General features: G+C 41.6%; 2 protein-coding genes across 2 annotated transcripts; one reads left to right on the top strand and one right to left on the bottom strand.

Moving 5' to 3' along the window:
• Nucleotides 1-243: 243 nt before the first annotated feature.
• On the bottom strand, nucleotides 244-12,831 carry LOC122779130 (complement factor B-like). Its single transcript, XM_044041230.1, has 18 exons — nucleotides 12,722-12,831; nucleotides 12,232-12,444; nucleotides 11,946-12,131; nucleotides 11,688-11,864; nucleotides 8,344-8,430; nucleotides 7,520-7,659; nucleotides 6,448-6,592; nucleotides 6,238-6,366; nucleotides 6,042-6,152; nucleotides 5,681-5,815; nucleotides 4,872-4,978; nucleotides 4,356-4,485; nucleotides 4,127-4,265; nucleotides 3,970-4,046; nucleotides 3,191-3,291; nucleotides 2,982-3,111; nucleotides 2,842-2,891; nucleotides 244-646 (listed from the first exon to the last, which is right to left on the bottom strand). The coding sequence occupies exons 1-18, from the start codon at nucleotides 12,777-12,779 to the stop codon at nucleotides 470-472; spliced, it is 2,292 nt and encodes a 763-aa protein (XP_043897165.1). The 5' UTR covers nucleotides 12,780-12,831; the 3' UTR covers nucleotides 244-469.
• Nucleotides 12,832-14,049: 1,218 nt separating this feature from the next.
• Nucleotides 14,050-19,032, top strand: chek1 (checkpoint kinase 1). Its single transcript, XM_044042351.1, has 14 exons — nucleotides 14,050-14,204; nucleotides 14,299-14,364; nucleotides 14,790-14,904; nucleotides 15,356-15,464; nucleotides 15,788-15,852; nucleotides 15,926-15,995; nucleotides 16,088-16,276; nucleotides 16,517-16,621; nucleotides 16,690-16,773; nucleotides 16,855-16,930; nucleotides 17,016-17,184; nucleotides 17,272-17,403; nucleotides 17,875-17,976; nucleotides 18,392-19,032. The coding sequence occupies exons 2-14, from the start codon at nucleotides 14,300-14,302 to the stop codon at nucleotides 18,485-18,487; spliced, it is 1,377 nt and encodes a 458-aa protein (XP_043898286.1). The 5' UTR covers nucleotides 14,050-14,204; nucleotide 14,299; the 3' UTR covers nucleotides 18,488-19,032.
• The last annotated feature ends 20 nt before the right edge of the window (nucleotides 19,033-19,052 follow it).

A 19,052-nucleotide genomic window follows, 5' to 3' on the forward strand; every position in this document is an offset into this window, starting at 1 on the left:
TAGAGTTTGAGTTGTGTAGGGTTTGAGTTGTGTAGAGTTTGGGTTGTGTAGGGTTTGGGTTGTGTAGGGTTGTTTGAGTTGTGTATAGTTTGGGTTGTGTAGAGTTGTGTAGAGTTTGAGTTGTGGAGTTTGGGTAGAGTTTGAGAGTAGAGAGTTTGAGTTGTGTAGAGTTTGTGTAGAGTTTGTGTTGTGTGTAGAGTTTGGGTTGTGTAGAGTTTGAGTTGTGTAGAGTTTGAGTTGTGTAGAGTTTGACGGACACTTGAGTTGACGCGTGGAAAGTTGAACATTTCTCAACGAAGTAGTGAAGCCTCTGACACACAATGCACTTTGGCAACACTTGACGCTGCTGCACTCAAAGTGAGAAACTTTTCACTTTCCTGAAATCCTGACGCTGTGTGAATGTGTGTGTGAGTGAGTGTTTTAAAAAAAGAAAGAAAAAGAAATGAAATGTCAATATGAATGAATGAATTTAGTTTGCTAAAAACTGAAGTGTTGCATAGTCGTCCTGTGTGTCGTTTCCAAGGATAGATTTGAGAAAAGGAACGACTCTGAAGAGATTGAGGTGGAAATCTCTGGAGTTTTCCTGCGAGTCCACGACGCCTCCACCCTCACACACTGTGGTGGTTCCCCAGCTGACCACAGCCACCTGTGAGAGGACGACACCACGCTCACTTTACTCACATCATAACACAGATGATGAGACTTCACATCATAACACTGATGATGAGACTTCACATCATAACACTGATGATGAGACTTCACATCATAACACTGATGATGAGACTTCACATCATAACACAGATGATCATAACACTGATGATGAGGAGACTTCACATCATAACACAGATGATGAGACTTCACATCATAACACTGATGATGAGATCACATCATAACACAGATAACAGTGATGATGAGATCATAACACTGATGATGAGACTTCACATCATAACACTGATGATGAGACTTCACATCATAACACAGATGATGAGACTTCACATCATAACACTGATGATGGATGATGAGACTTCACATCATAACACTGATGATGAGACTTCACATGATGAGACTTCACTGATGATGAGACTTCACATCATAACATGATGAGACATCATAACACATCATAACACTGATGACATTCACATCATAACACAGATGATGAGACATCATAACACAGATGATGAGTCATAACACTGATGATGAGACTGATGAGACATCATAACACTGATGATGAGACTTCACATCATAACACTGATGATGAGACTTCACATCATAACACTGATGAGACTTCACATCATAACACTGATGATGAGACTTCATCATAACACAGATGATGAGACTTCACATCATAACACTGATGATGAGACAGATTCACATCATAACACAGATGATGAGACTTCACATCATAACACTGATGATGAGACTTCACATCATAACACTGATGATGAGACTTCACATCATAACAGTGATGATGAGACTTCACATCATAACACAGATGATGAGACTTCACATCATTACACTGATGATGAGACTTCACATCATAACACTGATGATGAGACTTCAGATCATAACACAGATGATGAGACTTCACATCATAACACTGATGATGAGACTTCACATCATAACACAGATGATGAGACTTCACATCATAACACTGATGATGAGACTTCACATCATAACACAGATGATGAGACTTCATCATAACACTGATGATGACTTCATCATAACAGTGATGATGAGACTTCACATCATAACACAGATGATGAGACTTCACATCATTACAGATGATGAGACTTCACATCATAACACTGATGATGAGACTTCAGATCATAACACAGATGATGAGCTTCACATCATAACACAGATGATGAGACTTCACATCATAACACTGATGATGAGACTCACATCATAACACTGATGATGAGACTTCACATCATAACACTGATGATGAGATCACATCATAACACTGATGATGAGACTTCACATCATAACACGATGATGAGACTTCACATCATCATCACATCATAACAGATGATGAGACTTCACATCATAACACAGATGATGAGACACGCATCATAACACTGATGATGAGTGATGATGAGACTTCACATCATAACACTGATGATGAGACTTCACATCATGATGATGAGACTTCATCATAACACAGATGATGAGACTTCACATCATAACACAGATGATGAGACTTCACATCATAACACTGATGATGAGACTTCACATCATAACACAGATGATGAGACTTCACATCATAACACTGATGATGAGACTCACATCATAACACTGATGATGAGACTTCACATCATACACTGATGATGAGACTTCACATCATAACAGTGATGATGAGACTTCACATCATAACACAGATGATGAGACTTCACATCAACACTGATGAGACTTCATCATAACACAGATGATGAGACTTCACATCATAACACTGATGATGAGACTTCACATCATAACACAGATGATGAGACTTCACATCATAACACTGATGATGAGACTTCACATCATAACACAGATGATGAGACTTCACATCATAACACTGATGATGAGACTTCACATCATAACAGTGATGAGACTTCACATCATAACACAGATGATGACTTCACATCATTACACTGATGATGAGACTTCACATCATAACACGATGATGAGACTTCATCATAACACAGATGATGAGACTTCACATCATAACACAGATGATGAGACTTCACATCATAACACTGATGATGAGACTTCACATCATAACACTGATGATGAGACTTCACATCATAACACTGATGATGAGACTTCACATCATAACACTGATGAGAAGCAGACGCTCACCTGTATCGTGCGATGCTTGTAGTTCTTGAACACGGCTCCTCCAGAATCACCTGAAACACACAGATGTGTTCACTTGTGTGTGTGGGTTGGTGTGTGAGTCGGTGGGTAGGTAGTGTGTGTTTGTGTGAGGACAAACATACCTGTGCATGCGATATGATCTCTGAAGGGAGTGCGTCCCCCAGTGCACAGGAAGTTATCAGTCACAGCAATCTTTGGATTATCTGTGGTTATTCCATCAGCGTGAAGTGCATGTATGATGCATGAGTCTCTCTGTCATGAAGAGTTTGAATGGTTTTGCAGCAGCTTCATCCAAACATGATATACAGTATCAGGATAATGTAAAACTCACGTTGTCCCCGAGCTTGGCGTGGACGTCCTTCTCTGCCAGTGCGTCTCTGCCCTTGGTCAGGAACGAAAGACTTTCAAGATGATTCTTTAACAAAAGCTGTTCTGTTTGTAGAAAACACAAACATGACATTTCACTTTAAAGGGATGCAAATACTAATATCTCACATCCTTACTTTGTACAGCACAACAGTGTTTATGATTTTTCCTCCAAGAACTACATTACATTACATTACATTAAATGTCATTTAGCAGACGCTTTTATCCAAAGCGACTTACAAAAGTGCATTTAAACATTTGGGTACAAATAAGGGCTAGAAGTAAGTAAGAGCTTCAAGTAGATCAAACTATGAAGTGCTAGTCATAAGTGCGATGTACAAGTTTTTTTTTTGTCTTAGTCGAGGTAGAGTCGGAAGAAATGTGTTTTTAGTCGGCGTCGGAAGATGTGGAGGCTTTCAGCTGTCCGGATGTCGATGGGGAGATCGTTCCACCATTTGGGAGCGAGGACAGTGAACAGTCTCGAGTTCTGCGAGTGCCTCTGCGATCCTCTCAGTGAGGGGGCAGCGAGCCGGTTTGTCGATGCAGAGCGGAGTGGGCGGGCTGGGGTGTAGGTTTTGATCATGTCCTGGATGTAGGCTGGACCGGATCTGTTTGTAGCATGGAACGCAAGCAACTACCAGAGGAAGCTCACGTACCACTGGTGGTACACGTACCACAGTGTGAGAACCATGGGTCTAATGGAATATGCATTGGCCCTTTTAAGAGAAACAGTGAGTTATTTACCTTGTTGTTTGCAGGTGGATTCACCCACCAGCTGAAGAGCATCACTGGTTTCCTGGGTGCAAGGTATGCAAATCGGCCTGATAAAGAAGAGAGAGAATAACGTGATGAATAAATGATTTAGTTTGTGAATTAGAGTTTAGAGAGTATCGTTTGTTACCTGACAGCCGTGGAGATATGAACGTCATCTTTCAGCTGAATCAGAGCCACGTCATAGTCGTAGAACTCCTTCACTCCTTCATCTGTCTTTGCATTCACGTTGTATTTTGGATGTTTATAAAAGGTTTTCACTTTTTTCACTGCAAAATAAACACAGTCAAACGTGAGCATTAGTAAAAAGATCAAAAGTAACTGTAAGTAATATTTTATATATAATATTTGATGGTTACCTCGGCCGAATCCATCGTTGATTTCCACCGTCACGTGTTTTGGTAAATCACCGAACGTGAAGCAGTGAGCCGCAGTCAGGATAAACTTGGAAGTCACCAGAGAACCCAGGCATTTCTTTGTCTTTGTATTCTGAACGTTTCAATGATAAGGAGATTTAAGCATGTTTCTGCTTCAGGCTGAGCTTCTGTTAACGTGTGAAGCATTAGATTAACTTTGTTAATGTATCGGGTTAGAACACATGGAGCTGCGTGCTGCAGGAACAGCAGCAGCTACTGTCACATATGTGAGAAGCCAAACTCGAGATCACAGTTAAAGTCTGTGCAGCTGTAGCTGTCGTGTTTCTGTCGCGACATGAAATCATCACAGTGTTGCAGGTGAGAGACACAACACACACACACGCACACACACAGTCGCATTCACTCGATTCAAAAAGAGAAAGTTACGCACAACAGCTTTAGGTCTTGTTCACAGCTCACAGGTTAAATAGGAAGTGAATGGAAAAGTGGAACATTCACCTGGACCACGATGTACACCCACCATGGATACATCTTCCTCTTGCTGTCTGTCAGACCTGTGTCGTACTCTCGATGAAGACCACAGAGATCTTTCACTTGCTCTTCATCTGCAATAAAAGACATGTGACGTCAGCATGAATGGAAATCAGAGTTAAGACTTTCTGTCACATTAGAAATCGTTATATTTGTGAACATGTGGAAACTGAGATGAGATGACATGAGTGCACAGAGACAGACTTCATGTTATAACCAGGTATAAATGAGTCACCATCTTTAATGAAGCACGATGAAGTCGACCTCCAGGTCACAGACAGACAATCACAATCCTCAGGACCATGAAGGTCTATATAAAAAGTCCTGGTCCTGGTTACTTACACCAGAACCAGAGACTGTGATCATGTATTTGTTTATTTGTGTCTGAACTGTGTTGGTGTAATTCTTGTTAATGTAAACATGTGTGTGTTTTCAGTACTTAATGGTCCATTTTGTTGTGATGCTGGTATCGTGTATAATAAATGTGTTCTTCATCATCTCTGTCAGTGCTACACTGGTGCTGTGCACCGATGAATCACAGAGAAACAACATTAGATCCAGAGCAACGACTCCGCCTGCTCTCAAGCACTTTAGGAAACAAGAGAAGCTCATTTTGTCGTCCACTTATGATCCTTCATGTCAAACTGCAGCGTGGGGATCGATGCACGCTGCAGTAAATATTAGCCCACAAATTCAATGATGGCCTGAAAACAGGTTACACAGATGTGTTACCTGATTCACTTCGACCTCTGACCTCACCTCCACAGATGCCTTACCGATGATTTCATCAAACGTCTCCTGCAGGTTTTCAATGTCCTTCATTCTGAAATAATGACGGCCATCGGTGCCGACTGTGAGAGGCTGAAGGTCAGAGTCAAATATCTCTGCTCCGACGGCAAACACATAAATGTCTGTAACAAAAGAGAAGAAACAGTCTGAGTCTGCTGCTACAAACAAGAAGAAGTCTCACTGACTTTAGACGAGGAATCTGGTGCTGCCGTGTCCTTACAGGACAAGTAAAGTCCTCTATAGTGACATCTAAAGGTCTCACCATTAGATGTCACTAATGTTCACACAGTGATCCTTTAATTAAACGTCAGTTAATATAAAAATCAGTAAATTTCAACTAAAACTCACCAAGAAAATCTTCTCTTGCTTTCCTCTCTTCTTCATTGCTGGGATTCATGTAAACCAAGTTCTTGATCTTCTCCACAGTTGGTGCTGGTGAGCCGCCCATGTTATAAGCTCCTGCAGTCAAAGAGAAGCATTTCTCTCATCATGTTCATCATGTTCATCATATTCATCACAGCAGTTTGGTAAAGTCTGTTTTTACCGTCTGTAAAAATAATGAGGACGTGACGATGTTCCTTGAATGCATCTCCTGTCCGTTGCTTGATAACAGCCATTCTCTCATTGAAGGTATCAAAGACAAGCGACACGTCTGTCCCTGCTGTGTTTCTGTCTTCAAACACAACAATGTGACATCATCACCACAAGTTCACGCTGTGCATTAAAACACAATCTCAACATGTTTTTTACTCACTGCCAACTTTGAATTTTTCCAGTTTATCCTTCACCGTGTGCAGAGAAACGGTGCCGTCCAGAAAATTCAGAATGTTCACCACTTCGTAAATTTCAGCGGAGAAAAAGAGGATGTCGTAGTTTGGAGTCACGCTGAACGATGCAATCTGTGGACACATGAGGGAATATTATATATGTTCCTGCTCATAAAAGAGACAGTGCTGTGTGTTTTGTTAATGCAACACCTTCTCCTGGAGCAAACTGCTTATGCTTGTTATTTTGTTGAGTAATTGATTCATTTATCAGCACAAATGTAGAATCTGATGGTGAGCGTTGACCGCGAGCCAAGCTTCTCTTGCCAAGAAGCATCAATCGAGACTATGATGTGTAATTCATAATGAAATGTAATTCTAATGGCTGTTACACTGGCAGCACAAAGGGATGAGATGATGTTTGTACATCGTCAAACAACGTCAAATACTCCATATGTCAATATTACAAATGACACAACTTCAAATATTCAAGTTCAGAGTTCTCTTAACGACAGTCAGCAAACATTAAAATAAATACATACAAATACAAATAAAACAACATGATTTAACATTTTAGAGGTTTGATAATAACGGGAAAGATAATCAACTGCACCTTTAATGTAAAGATATGGATAAACACTAAGTGTATACAGGTATACAGGAATAGATACAGGTAAAAAAAAAAAAACCTACTATAATTATTATAATAATAAATGATTTCAGTTGTTGTGTTTGTGTTGATTTATTGTTTGTGTGTTATATGTATATATATACATATATATGTTATATCTGTCATCAGCTCGTCCAGACGTCCATGTGCAGATTTGAAGACATTTTCCAGCAGCAGCAGCATCATCATCATCATCAGCAGCAGCAGCAGCAGCAGCATCATCATCAGCAGCAGCAGCATCATCATCATCATCATCAGCAGCAGCAGCAGTGTAGGAGCCAAATTGATATTTGTGTCTCGTGTGCATCTTTTAAACTGAGCTCTCTCAGTCTGTGTTCTATCATACAAATGCAGTGTAAACCTGTTCATATGAAGCTGGAGGTTTTTCTCACCTTTTCGATGAGTTTACTGACGGCGTCTCTGGCGTCGTTGAAGTGTTTCTCTTCGATGCTCTCAGAAATGTCCACAGCGATGTAGATGTTTAATGTCCCGTTTTTAGAGATCCGGATTTTTCTCTCCCCCTGTGTGTCGTCTGGATGACATAAATGACATGATTGACATGAGCGACATGAGCGACATGAACGACATGAGCGACATAAACAACATGAGCGAAATAAACGTCATGAACGACAAACAACATGAGTGACATGAACAACATAAACAACATGAGGGAAATAAACGTCATGAGCGACATAAACAAATATGGTGACATAAACAACATGAGCAACATAAACATGAGCGTATCGCATGAAATAGACATAGGACATAAACATGGCGAAATAAACAACATGGCGACAAACAACATGAGACATGAACGCATAAACATGAGCAACATGAACGCGAGCATAAACGGCCATGAGCGCGACATAAACAACATGAGCGACATAAACAACATGAGTGACATAAACGACAAGAACGACATAAACAACATGAGCAACATGAACGACATGAGAGAAATAAACGACAAGAACAACATAAACAACATGAGCAACATAAACGACATGAGCAACATAAACGTCATGAACAACAAACATGAACGGCATGAATGACATGAGCGACGTGAACGACATGAAGAGAGAAGCAGAGATACAGAGATTCACTTGTCAATAAAAACACTGAATATTGTGGAAACATAGTTTTCTTGAATCAAGTGAACTGAAATAATCTTTGTTGTTTGTAGATTATTATCTTGATTCTCTGAGTGTGTGGAACTTACCCAGCGACTCTAAAGTGGTGAGCGTTCCTTTTATTGCGCTGCCAAATGCTGCAGAGACCTCCAGAGGAGTGTCATAGGTGTGTTTGTCTGCAAGGAAAGAAGTTAAAAAACAATAAAGAGCACAAGTCTTTGTTCACATTCTGATAAATGTTCTCAAATCGTTCCTCTGGATTAAGCTGTGGTCGGATACAAACACGTGGCTCAAATCCGAAAGCAGATTATAAGAACTCTTATAAATCATCACTGCCTTTATAGACGTCATCCTTTTATCTTTTTATCTTCGATTGAAGTGCTTTTATAACCTTTTTACATTTAGTTTGATGTTTTCATTTGCTCTTCTTCTTATTGTTATTATTATTGTTATTATTATTATTATTATTATTGTTATTATTGTTGTTGTTGTTGTTGTTGTTCTTTGTTCTGGGGGGTATTCCATCAACGTAGCTAAGAATTGCCAGACTTAGGTGTAAGCTTGAAGCTTGACTAAGCTCCACTTCCCAATCTAGCTCCAAATCGTTCCATCAAGTGAAATCAGCTGGCTCCACCTGACGCTTAGTCAAGCCTCAACTTTTAAGCCTCAACTTGTGCACGCCCACAGGGAAAATAAAAAGCCCATTCTAGTCGAGCGCGAAAAATGCAAGGGAAAAAAAGAGCGTGCAGAGATGTTCTCCTCATGGAGGTATATGAGGATTACAGCCACATAATCTGAAAGAAGGGCAATACCGCGGCAATCAATAAAGCGAGGGATGTGGCTGAATGCGTAAGTGACAAAGAAAATGAAGTATTTCAGCATCATCATGTTTTATAAATCCTCCATCAAAGGGACAAAATATATGTAGACAATAATCTACCAATTGATTTCTTGATGGTTTTTGTTTAAAACTAATCAGTTATGTGGATCTATTAATGCAACCAAATCCCTAAAATGAAAAGGAAAATCCCCAAAGAACAAAAAGACAGCACTAATAAGTAACATTCATATGAACATCATTAAAATAGCATTATCGTTTCACTGCAATTTATGTGAAATTCTCCATTATTGATCATTTGGCAGCCCTAGTAGTAATGTTAGAAAGTGATATTCATCACATTTATCAACTGGATGTTATGCAAATCGATGGGATAGCTTTCATTTATTTCCTGCACGGTCAATTATTCTGTTCAATTGTATAGAATTGATATCACTAACCCATGTGCTTATAGATAATCTATAATTATTAGTATAAATCATGTCTTTAATACATTTTATTATATATTTTATGTTTTACATATTATTTTATCATTCCATGACAGTTGTGTGTCTCTGTGGTTTCTGTCTATTGGACATTCTTTGATCATAGATGGTGCTAAGCTTCACTTTTAGCCTGCTACAGACCAGGTTTGCCCAGCAGCATAAGTTACCATGGTTACTTGGCTGGCATTCACATTAGCCACCTTGGTGGAAAAGGGTTGAGGCTCAGATTGATGGAATGGAAACCTGAGCCACAGTTATGGCTTAGCCATGGTTGAGGCTTAGCCAGAGTCATAGTTTCCATGGTTACTGAGTTGGGGCTAATCTCAGCCTCTTTGATGGAACCGAACTCTGATGGAATAACCCCCTGATCTATTTTACCAATTAAATGCAATAACAATAAAGGATTCTGTTCTATTGACTGAAGGACTCTCGTTTACTGCACTGTAGGTAAAGCACAGCTACAGAGAGTTAATCTCAGATCAGTTAATCTCAGCTCAACTAACCTCATCTCAGTTAATCTCTGTGAGCCACCTTTTATAGACTAAAAACACCACAGACATCAGATGATTAAGGACAGACTAAAAACACCACAGACATCAGCTGATTGAGGACAGACAAACAGACTAAAAACACCACAGACATCAGATGATTGAGGACAGACTAACCAGACTAAAACACAGACATCAGATGATTGAGGACAGACTAACAGACTAAAACACCACAGACATCAGCTGATTGAGGACAGACTAACAGACTAAAACACCACAGACATCAGATGATTAAGGACAGACTAACAGACTAAAAACATCACAGACATCAGCTGATTGAGGACAGACTAACAGACTAAAACCCCACAGACATCAGCCGATTGAGGACAGACTAACAGACTAAAACACCACAGACATCGATTGAGGACAGACTAACAGACTAAAACACCACAGACATCAGCTGATTGAGGACAGACAAACAGACTAAAACACCACAGACATCAGATGATTGAGGACAGACTAACAGACTAAAACACCACAGACATCAGATGATTGAGGACAGACTAACAGACTAAAAACACCACAGACATCAGCCGATTGAGGACAGACTAACAGACTAAAACACCACAGACATCAGATGATTGAGGACAGACTAACAGACTAAAAACACCACAGACATCAATTGAGGACAGACTAACAGACTACCACAGACATTGAGGACAGACAAACAGACTAAAACACCACAGACATCAGATGATTGAGGACAGAAACAGACTAAAAACACAGACATCAGATGATTGAGGACAGACTAACAGACTAAAACACCACAGACATCAGCCGATTGAGGACAGACTAACAGACTAAAAACACCACAGACATCAGCCATTGAGGACAGACAGACTACAGCAAAACTAACCACAGACATCAGCTGATTGAGGACAGACTAACAGACTAAAACACCACAGACATCAGCTGATTGAGGACAGACTAACAGACTAAAAACACAGACATCAGCTGATTGAGGACAGACTAACAGACTAAAACACCACAGACATCAGATGATTGAGGACAGACTAACAGACTAAAAACACCACAGACATCACGATTGAGACAGACTAACAGACTAAAAACACCACAGACATCAGCCGATTGAGGACAGACTAACAGACTAAAACACCACAGACATCAGCCCATTGAGGACAGACTAACAGACTAAAACACCACAGACATCAGCGATTGAGGACAGACTAACAGACTAAAACACCACAGACATCAGCTGATTGAGGACAGACTAACAGACTAAAAACACCACAGACATCAGCTGATTGAGGACAGACTAACAGACTAAAAACACCACAGACATCAGATGATTGAGGACAATCTCTAAAATCTCACTCTGAGATGACCTCATGCCTCTGCTGCTGAACACTAATCTGTGCTATTGCTTCCTTGCTTCCTTGCTTCCTTGCTTCCTTGCTTCCTTGCACTTGTGTTTAGTTCTTAATTTAGTTTTGTGTTTCATTTGATCGCTGCTCTTAAATGAGCATTCGTTTGAATGCATCCCTTGAGATTTTAAATGCACGTCTTCATTGTCCTGGCTGTGACACGTGTAAATGTCTTACAGTAGCACGCTGGCTCTTTGCCCGTCCACTGGCCGTTCTCCTGACACACTCTCTCACTGGAGCCCACCAGAAACAGGTTTCCGTTACACTTGTATTTCACTTTGTCGTCGATCCCAAATATGCTCCCTGACCTGGAGGCTCCGGCCGGAATCCCGGGGTCAGCACAATTATGTCCAGCTGTGGTGACAGAAAAGACAGAAGATGAACAGATGAGTGCGACAGAACCGATGAGGAGACAGATCCAGGTCCAGGACTTACTGTCACGACTGCAGATGGGAGTGGAACCGCTCCATTTCCCATTCTGCAGACACACACGTCTGCTGGAGCCTCGCATTGTGAATCCAGAGTAGCACTCGTAGTTGGTCTCATTGTCCAGAAAGTATCTCTCCTGAGGAGGGGACACGTTTCCGTTCTCCAGCACGTTGGGGTCTGGACATTCAATGACTGCAACCCAAAAACAGCCTCGCCTCGGTTATCATGAAGAGGAGACAACATCATCGTCATCATCATCGTCATCATCATCATCATCATCATCATCACTCACGCTTGCATCTCTGTTGTAACTGTAGAGACTTTTTGGGTCTGGGTTGCCAGGAGCCGTCGGCCTGACACACTCGTGTTAGATGAGGAAAAGGATAATAGCCTTCAGGACAGTGGTAAACCAACATGCTGCTTCTCTGCAGCTGCTTGGTCGTCGTGAAATGACCTCCTGATATTTGGATGCCTTCCTCTGTGCAGTCACACCAAACCTCACAACCTGGAACACAAACGCAACACTTTTCATGTTTTCACAAGCTCTGCAGAGAACTTCTTTACCACAGAAACAGAACAAACGTCCACTCACAAACGTTTCCCACTGTGACAACACTCCACGACTGAAGATTAAAGATTAAACACACAAATAAATCTGCATCTAAATCCACATCCACACCAATTATTATTATTAGAATAATATAAAATACAGTGAATAAATTTGACAAATCAAAACCATACATTTATGTGATGTTGTGATGTGAAGTAAAAGCTGTGCTCACCCAAACACAGGAGACATGAGAGGACAGAAAACCACGTCCAGTGGACAGAAAATCCCATGATGATGACGAAGATGAGACAAAAAATGACTGTGTTTGACTTCAGCTCAACATTTATTTCAGAATTAAAGCAACGTCCAGAGAGGGAGGAGGACAAACAGAGACCGTCCCAGTCCTGGTCCTGGTCCTGGTCTGGTACTTATTAACTTCATGACAAATACAGGACGATCGATAGTGTATGTCACAGAAAACAAACAATTCTTCACTGAACTAAATGAGAGAAAACCGTGTCATTAATTTAAATGTATGATTTCATATATTATTACGTTCCAATGTGAAAGAAACATGAGTGTGTTATAATCTCAGCTTTAACTGAACTCATGAGCCCAACTCTGGAAACATGAAGTAGAACAGAGCCTGATATTTGTTGATCTAACATTTGCTGTCATGTGTACACACACAGTCACATGATCATGAAACAACAAAGCTGTTGTGAAATCACGACAAAGTGCAAACATTTGTCTCATCATTTCCCAAAAGTCCAGAGACAACATCGACCATTGACACATTTATTCATCTGTTGATTGTGTTTTCCAGTAACTTTTGACTTTTGATTCTTCCCGGATTATTTGCTCAGTTATTCATGTGATAACAATGTGAACGTGTGAGAGTTTGACTCAGAAAAAACTTAATATCATTTAAAAGTTAAAGGCCAGGACAGTAAACATTTACTTTTGTCTGATTCTTCGTTTCAACCACAGTCTTTATAGAGTTCTTGAAAAATAAAACTTAATTCAATGTTTTACAAAAATGCTAAAAGGCAGTGTGTGTGTGTGTGATTTCAAGTTTTTGTTGCTTTGTGTCATGAATTATTCATAATGTTTGTTTTATTCATCACAATTAAGCATCTGTTCCATTGTAAACATTGTGTAGTTGTGTGTGAGCTCCATCTCCTCTCCTCTAGCGCCTCCTTGTGGAACAACCACACTGCTGATGAGAACTCAGCCTCATAAATAAAAATCAGCAAAAAGCATTTTAGCTGAGTCATGTTTGGAATGTTTATTTCTTCTTTTTGGGGACAAAAAACCCCAAATATTTGTTATACAGTTGGAGAATGGTGTGTTTGAAAGGACTCAGCACAAACATGGATATTCTTATTCTTCACTCATAGCTTATAAACACTTTGTATAAAAAGTTTAAAAAGAGTTTTAAGTTTGGGAAGCTTTTCCTGGACTAGACGCTGCAGGGCAGACTTCTGTCCAGCAGGGGGCGATAATGCAGTTGCCTCGACGGACGGCGAGAACAGGAAGTGACGACACTGTCGGGAAGTTGTCAACAGTCAAACAAAACGACGCGCCAAATTTGTGGCGGAGTCAAAATTCGAGTCACAGTGAGAGCGCGCCGTAAAATCTAAAGAAGAATACGAGTTAAGTTTAGTTTTATGATCAAGTTTATCCGAGCTTTGAGACAAACGGCTCCGCTGCAGGTAAATGACGTCAGTGAATAACTGGCACATGACATGGTGAATGTTGACAGGATTAGCATTAGGTGAGTGAATATGAACGTGTGTTTGTTTGTAGCATGGCGGTGCCGTTCGTGCAGGACTGGGACCTGGTTCAGACTCTGGGAGAAGGAGCCTACGGAGAGTAAGAAGTTCATGTTTTTAGCACTCTGATGACACGTGGTTGTATGAAGCGTTGACAAATGAGCAGCACGGACTTTCTCTCTCTCTCTCTCTCACTCACTCACTCACTCACTCTCCCGCACCAAAGACCGTAGAGAACATGTATGTTTTAAGCTCGCGGAGACACGTGTGGTCACTTTGTGTCACTGAGGTCAATCTGAACAAAGGCACCGAAATCACAACATAACACTTTTAAAGTTACTGGTGGAAGGAGCAGGGGATTAACCATGAAGAGTAGAATGGCACAAAGACCGCTAAATGTAAACAGGTTTCGATCACAGCGGCACTCTCAGTGACAATGTGTCACTGCTTTATACAATCACATGCCCCTGATGTGTGTGTGTGTGTGTGTGTGTGTGTGTGTGTGTGTGTGTGTGTTCTCCACAGAGTGCGGCTGCTGGTGAACAGGCAGACAGAGGAGGCCGTTGCAGTGAAGGTCATCGACACGTCTCAGTCCAAAGAGTGTGCTGAGAATGTCAAAAAGGAGGTGTGCGTCCATAAGGTTAGTCATCATTCTCTGTTGATTTAGATCATTATGACTCTGAGCTCCTCTCATCACATCTACACACGCTTGTTTTATTGTGACTCTTTTAAATCCTTAAAGCCTTGCAGCGAGAAGACCCGGGTTCGAGCCCCGGTTGGAACAAGGGCCTTTCTGCATGGAGTTTGCATGTTCTCCCCGTGTGTGCGTGGGTTCTCTCCGGGTTCTCCGGCTTCCTCCCACAGTCCAAAAACATGCAATGTGGGGATTAGGTGAATTGAACACTCTAAATTGACCGTAGGTGTGAGTGTGAGAGTGAATGGTGGTTTGTCTCTATCTGTGTGTGTGGCCCTGCGATGGACTGGCGAACTGTCCAGGGTGTACCCCGCCTATCGCCCGATCCCCCGCGACCCTCTGGTGGAGGATAAAGCGGTAGATGATGACTGACTGACCATTTACTGCTGTTTGACAGGTGCTCAACCACTCCAACATTGTACGATTCTTTGGCCATCGGAAGGAAGGGCCCACAGTGTACCTGTTCCTGGAGTACTGCACTGGAGGAGAGCTGTTTGACAGAATTGGTGAGAGCCTGATGCAGATGGAAAACATCATGTGATCATGTGCTGGACGAAATCCAAACGACCAGTGTGTTGGATTTAGTGGCATCGAGGCCTTTTGGTTATATTTTTATACATGTAAATTGTGTCAGACTCCACTGAAGATGAACCGTTTCAAATGCTAATGTGACAGTACTTAATTTTCAGGTACTAAATACACAATAGTAGAAATGTTGTTTGAAAACCATTTAAAACTGTAACTGAAAGTGTAGCTTACAGAAATGTCATATTTTCTGTGGATGATTGAAAACCAATTCTTTTCTCAATGACTTTTCCTTTGTCTCTAGAACCTGACGTGGGGATGGCAGAGAAAGATGCGCATAGATTTTTCCAGCAGCTTATCGCAGCAGTGGTGAGTGAATCGTTGCTTTGATCTGCAGCTGCTTCTTTCTGCTCATAATAATCTCTGGTTTAAACATTTGCAGGAGTATCTTCACAGTGTTGGCATCACCCACAGAGACATTAAACCAGAGAACATCCTGCTGGATGACAAAGGTGAAGAATTACAGCATGTATCTGCTTGATGAGGGAATAATGTTGGTTTGTATTTTGTGTAAGCGTCACCCGCTGCTGTTCTTTACCTTTAGATAACCTGAAGCTGTCAGATTTTGGCCTGGCCACCATGTTTCGTTTTAAAGGAAGAGAGCGTCTTTTGAATCGACTCTGTGGGACGCTGCCTTACGTCGCTCCGGAGCTTCTCGGCCAACTGGAGTACAAAGCTCAGCCTGCAGATATTTGGGCTTGCGGGATCGTCCTCGCTGCCATGCTGGCTGGAGGTAAAATCGTTGCATGTTGTGAAGCTTCTGTGGCGACTCACTCATTATCTCTGTGCTCTTATTGGCTTCATAGCAGTTGAGGAAAATGTGTGAAATATTTTCATGGAAATGTTGCTGAAGTGTTTAATTTAAAACCCCAGTGGCATATTCATCAAATACTAGTACATGTGTATGTATAAAGCTGATTATTACTGGTAACACATTAGTGTATATCCTTTTATTACTCTGTGTGTTTGTCAGAGTTACCGTGGGATCAGCCCACCGAGAGCTGTCAGGAATATTCAGACTGGGTCCAAAAGAAAACTTATCTACCTCCATGGAAGAAAATACAACCACTGCCTCTAAGTAAGTTCTAAATGATTGAAGTTTTTGTTTCTTTATGTCATCGTTACATAAAACCTGTGTTTTTCCAGGTTTGTTGTCAAAGTTACTGCTGTCCAGTCCAGACACACGCGCCTCCATCTCAGACGTACAGAAAGACCGCTGGTTTACTCAAGGCAAGTTTGAGTCTGTGCAAACTCGTCCAGTTACTCTTCACTTCTAGGTTTTTCATCAGTAAACTGACTTTTGGGATTCAGGTGTAAAACAAGCATCGTCATCAGGAGGAAACAAACTTCTGCGAGCAGATGTGGGACTGAACTCCAGAGCCAACAGGTCAGACCTTCATGTCCTTGTTTTGAATGATTATTGTTATTTTAAATCAAAGCTGTATTTATTTGTTTTCCTGCTGACTCCACAGTGATGATAAGATGCAGTTTTCCAGCTCTCAGCCTGACCTTGCAGCCGGGGCCTGGGAAGCCATGCTGTTAATCAGTCAGACCGACGGTCAGGTCAGCTTCTCCCAGCCGACCAAGCCCGAGCACATGCTGCTGGGCAGTCAGCTGCTCGGCACGCCAGGAGCCAGTCAGGTCATTCTCATGTTCTCTGGGTTTTTACTGTCAAACATCAATTCCATGTGTTTCATGTGTTCACCGCCTCTCTCACTCCTCGTGTAGTCACCGTGGCAGAGATTAGTGCGGAGAATGACGCGTTTCTTCACTGCTGTGAACGCTGACGCATCGTTATCCGCTCTGAAAGACGTCTGCGACGGCCTCGCACTCGGCTTCAAACTCAACTGCACCAAACAGGTACGTCTGTAATCTAAGTTTAATCTTTGAATCCACACTCCGCTGCTCCAGACACGCCTGCCGTCCACAATATCTCTGTTTTACGGCCTTAAAAACAACAGTGTGTAAACTCTTTATTTATCAGATTCATTAGTACGTCTTATAGCATTAGTTCTTCTTGAGGGCCATTTAATAACGGAGGTCACATGTTCTCACCGTGTGTGTGTGCGTGCGTGTGTGCGTGGCTTTTCTCCCACTGTTCTAAAACATGCAGGTTTGTGGATTAGGTCAACTGGACACTTGAATGTGAGAGTGGACGGTTGTTTGCCTCTGTGTTTTTGTTTAGCGTATGTTGGCGTGATGATATGAAGTAAATGAATATGACGTGTGTGACAGACGTGAAGAGTAAAGTTCATTTTTACCTGCGTTCTCCATGTTTAAAACACAAGCCTCCTCCTGACTTAGTTTAATGCGGCGCCCTCTGCTGTGCAGGTGACGCTGAGCACGCTCGACAAGCGCAACAACAAACTCATCTTTAAAGTCCATCTGCTGGAGATGAATCACAGAGTGCTGCTGGACTTCAGGCTGTCAAAGGTCAGTTCAAGTGTGTTGTCCAGTCCAGTCCAGTCCAGTCCCATCATCTGATGTCCTTCAAACATTTTAAAGAGCGGCAGAGGTGAGACTCTGCAGCAGAGGTGAGAGGTGAGACTCTGCAGCAGAGGTGAGAGGTGAGACACTGCAGCAGAGGTGAGAGGTGAGACACTGCAGCAGAGGTGAGAGGTGAGACTCTGCAGCAGAGGTGAGACTCTGCAGAGGAACAACAATAAAAGATATTGACATGAAAACTAAATCATTCTTTGAAACACAAAACAATAGAAAACAATTTCACAGTGAGAGGAAATGAAATGGTGACTATTGAACATTTGCGATTTAGGAGAAATATTTTTTTTTTGTGGTTATGATAAACGTCACCAAAACTTCCAATAAATGCACATGTCTGTGTTTCCAGGGTGACGGTCTGGAGTTCAAACGTCTCTTTGTGAAGATCAAACAGAAGCTCGGTGACATCATCAGCACTCAGAAGATTCTACATCCCATCGTATGAGCAGCCGTGGAGAGAGAAACTGTAAATATTTAGCTGTTATATTTGTGTGCGTGTGTCATGTGACCATGACTTTTCTCCGTGAACATTAACACACGGAACCATTAGATAAAACTGAACATGAAGTGATGACAGCTCAGACAACATCTTAATACATTATAACAGAGGCTTTATGAATGAATGAATGAATGAACTTTATTCATTACACAAAAAACACATTTAAAAACAATTACAACAATTACAGTTTGTTGTTAAACGTGTGATGTGTTGTGGGTGAAGTCGGGGGCTCTGGGTCCATGTGTACGTGCTCACGCTCGTGTCCATGCTCGTGCTCACGCCCGTGACCATGCTCACGCCCGTGACCATGCTCACACTCACGCTTGTGCTCACGCCCGTGTCCATGCTCGTGCTCACGCCCGTGACCATGCTCACACTCACGCTCGTGCTCACGCCCGTGTCCATGCTCGTGCTCACGCTTTGTGAAAAGACGTTTGTGTTGTAATTATGTTTTATTACATGAGACTGGTAAATAAATGATTTAAAGACGAGCAGCGTTCACTTCAGCTTC

Source organism: Solea senegalensis, linkage group LG13 (genome assembly GCF_019176455.1).
Source record: "Solea senegalensis isolate Sse05_10M linkage group LG13, IFAPA_SoseM_1, whole genome shotgun sequence".
NCBI classification, from domain to species: Eukaryota; Metazoa; Chordata; class Actinopteri; order Pleuronectiformes; family Soleidae; genus Solea; species Solea senegalensis.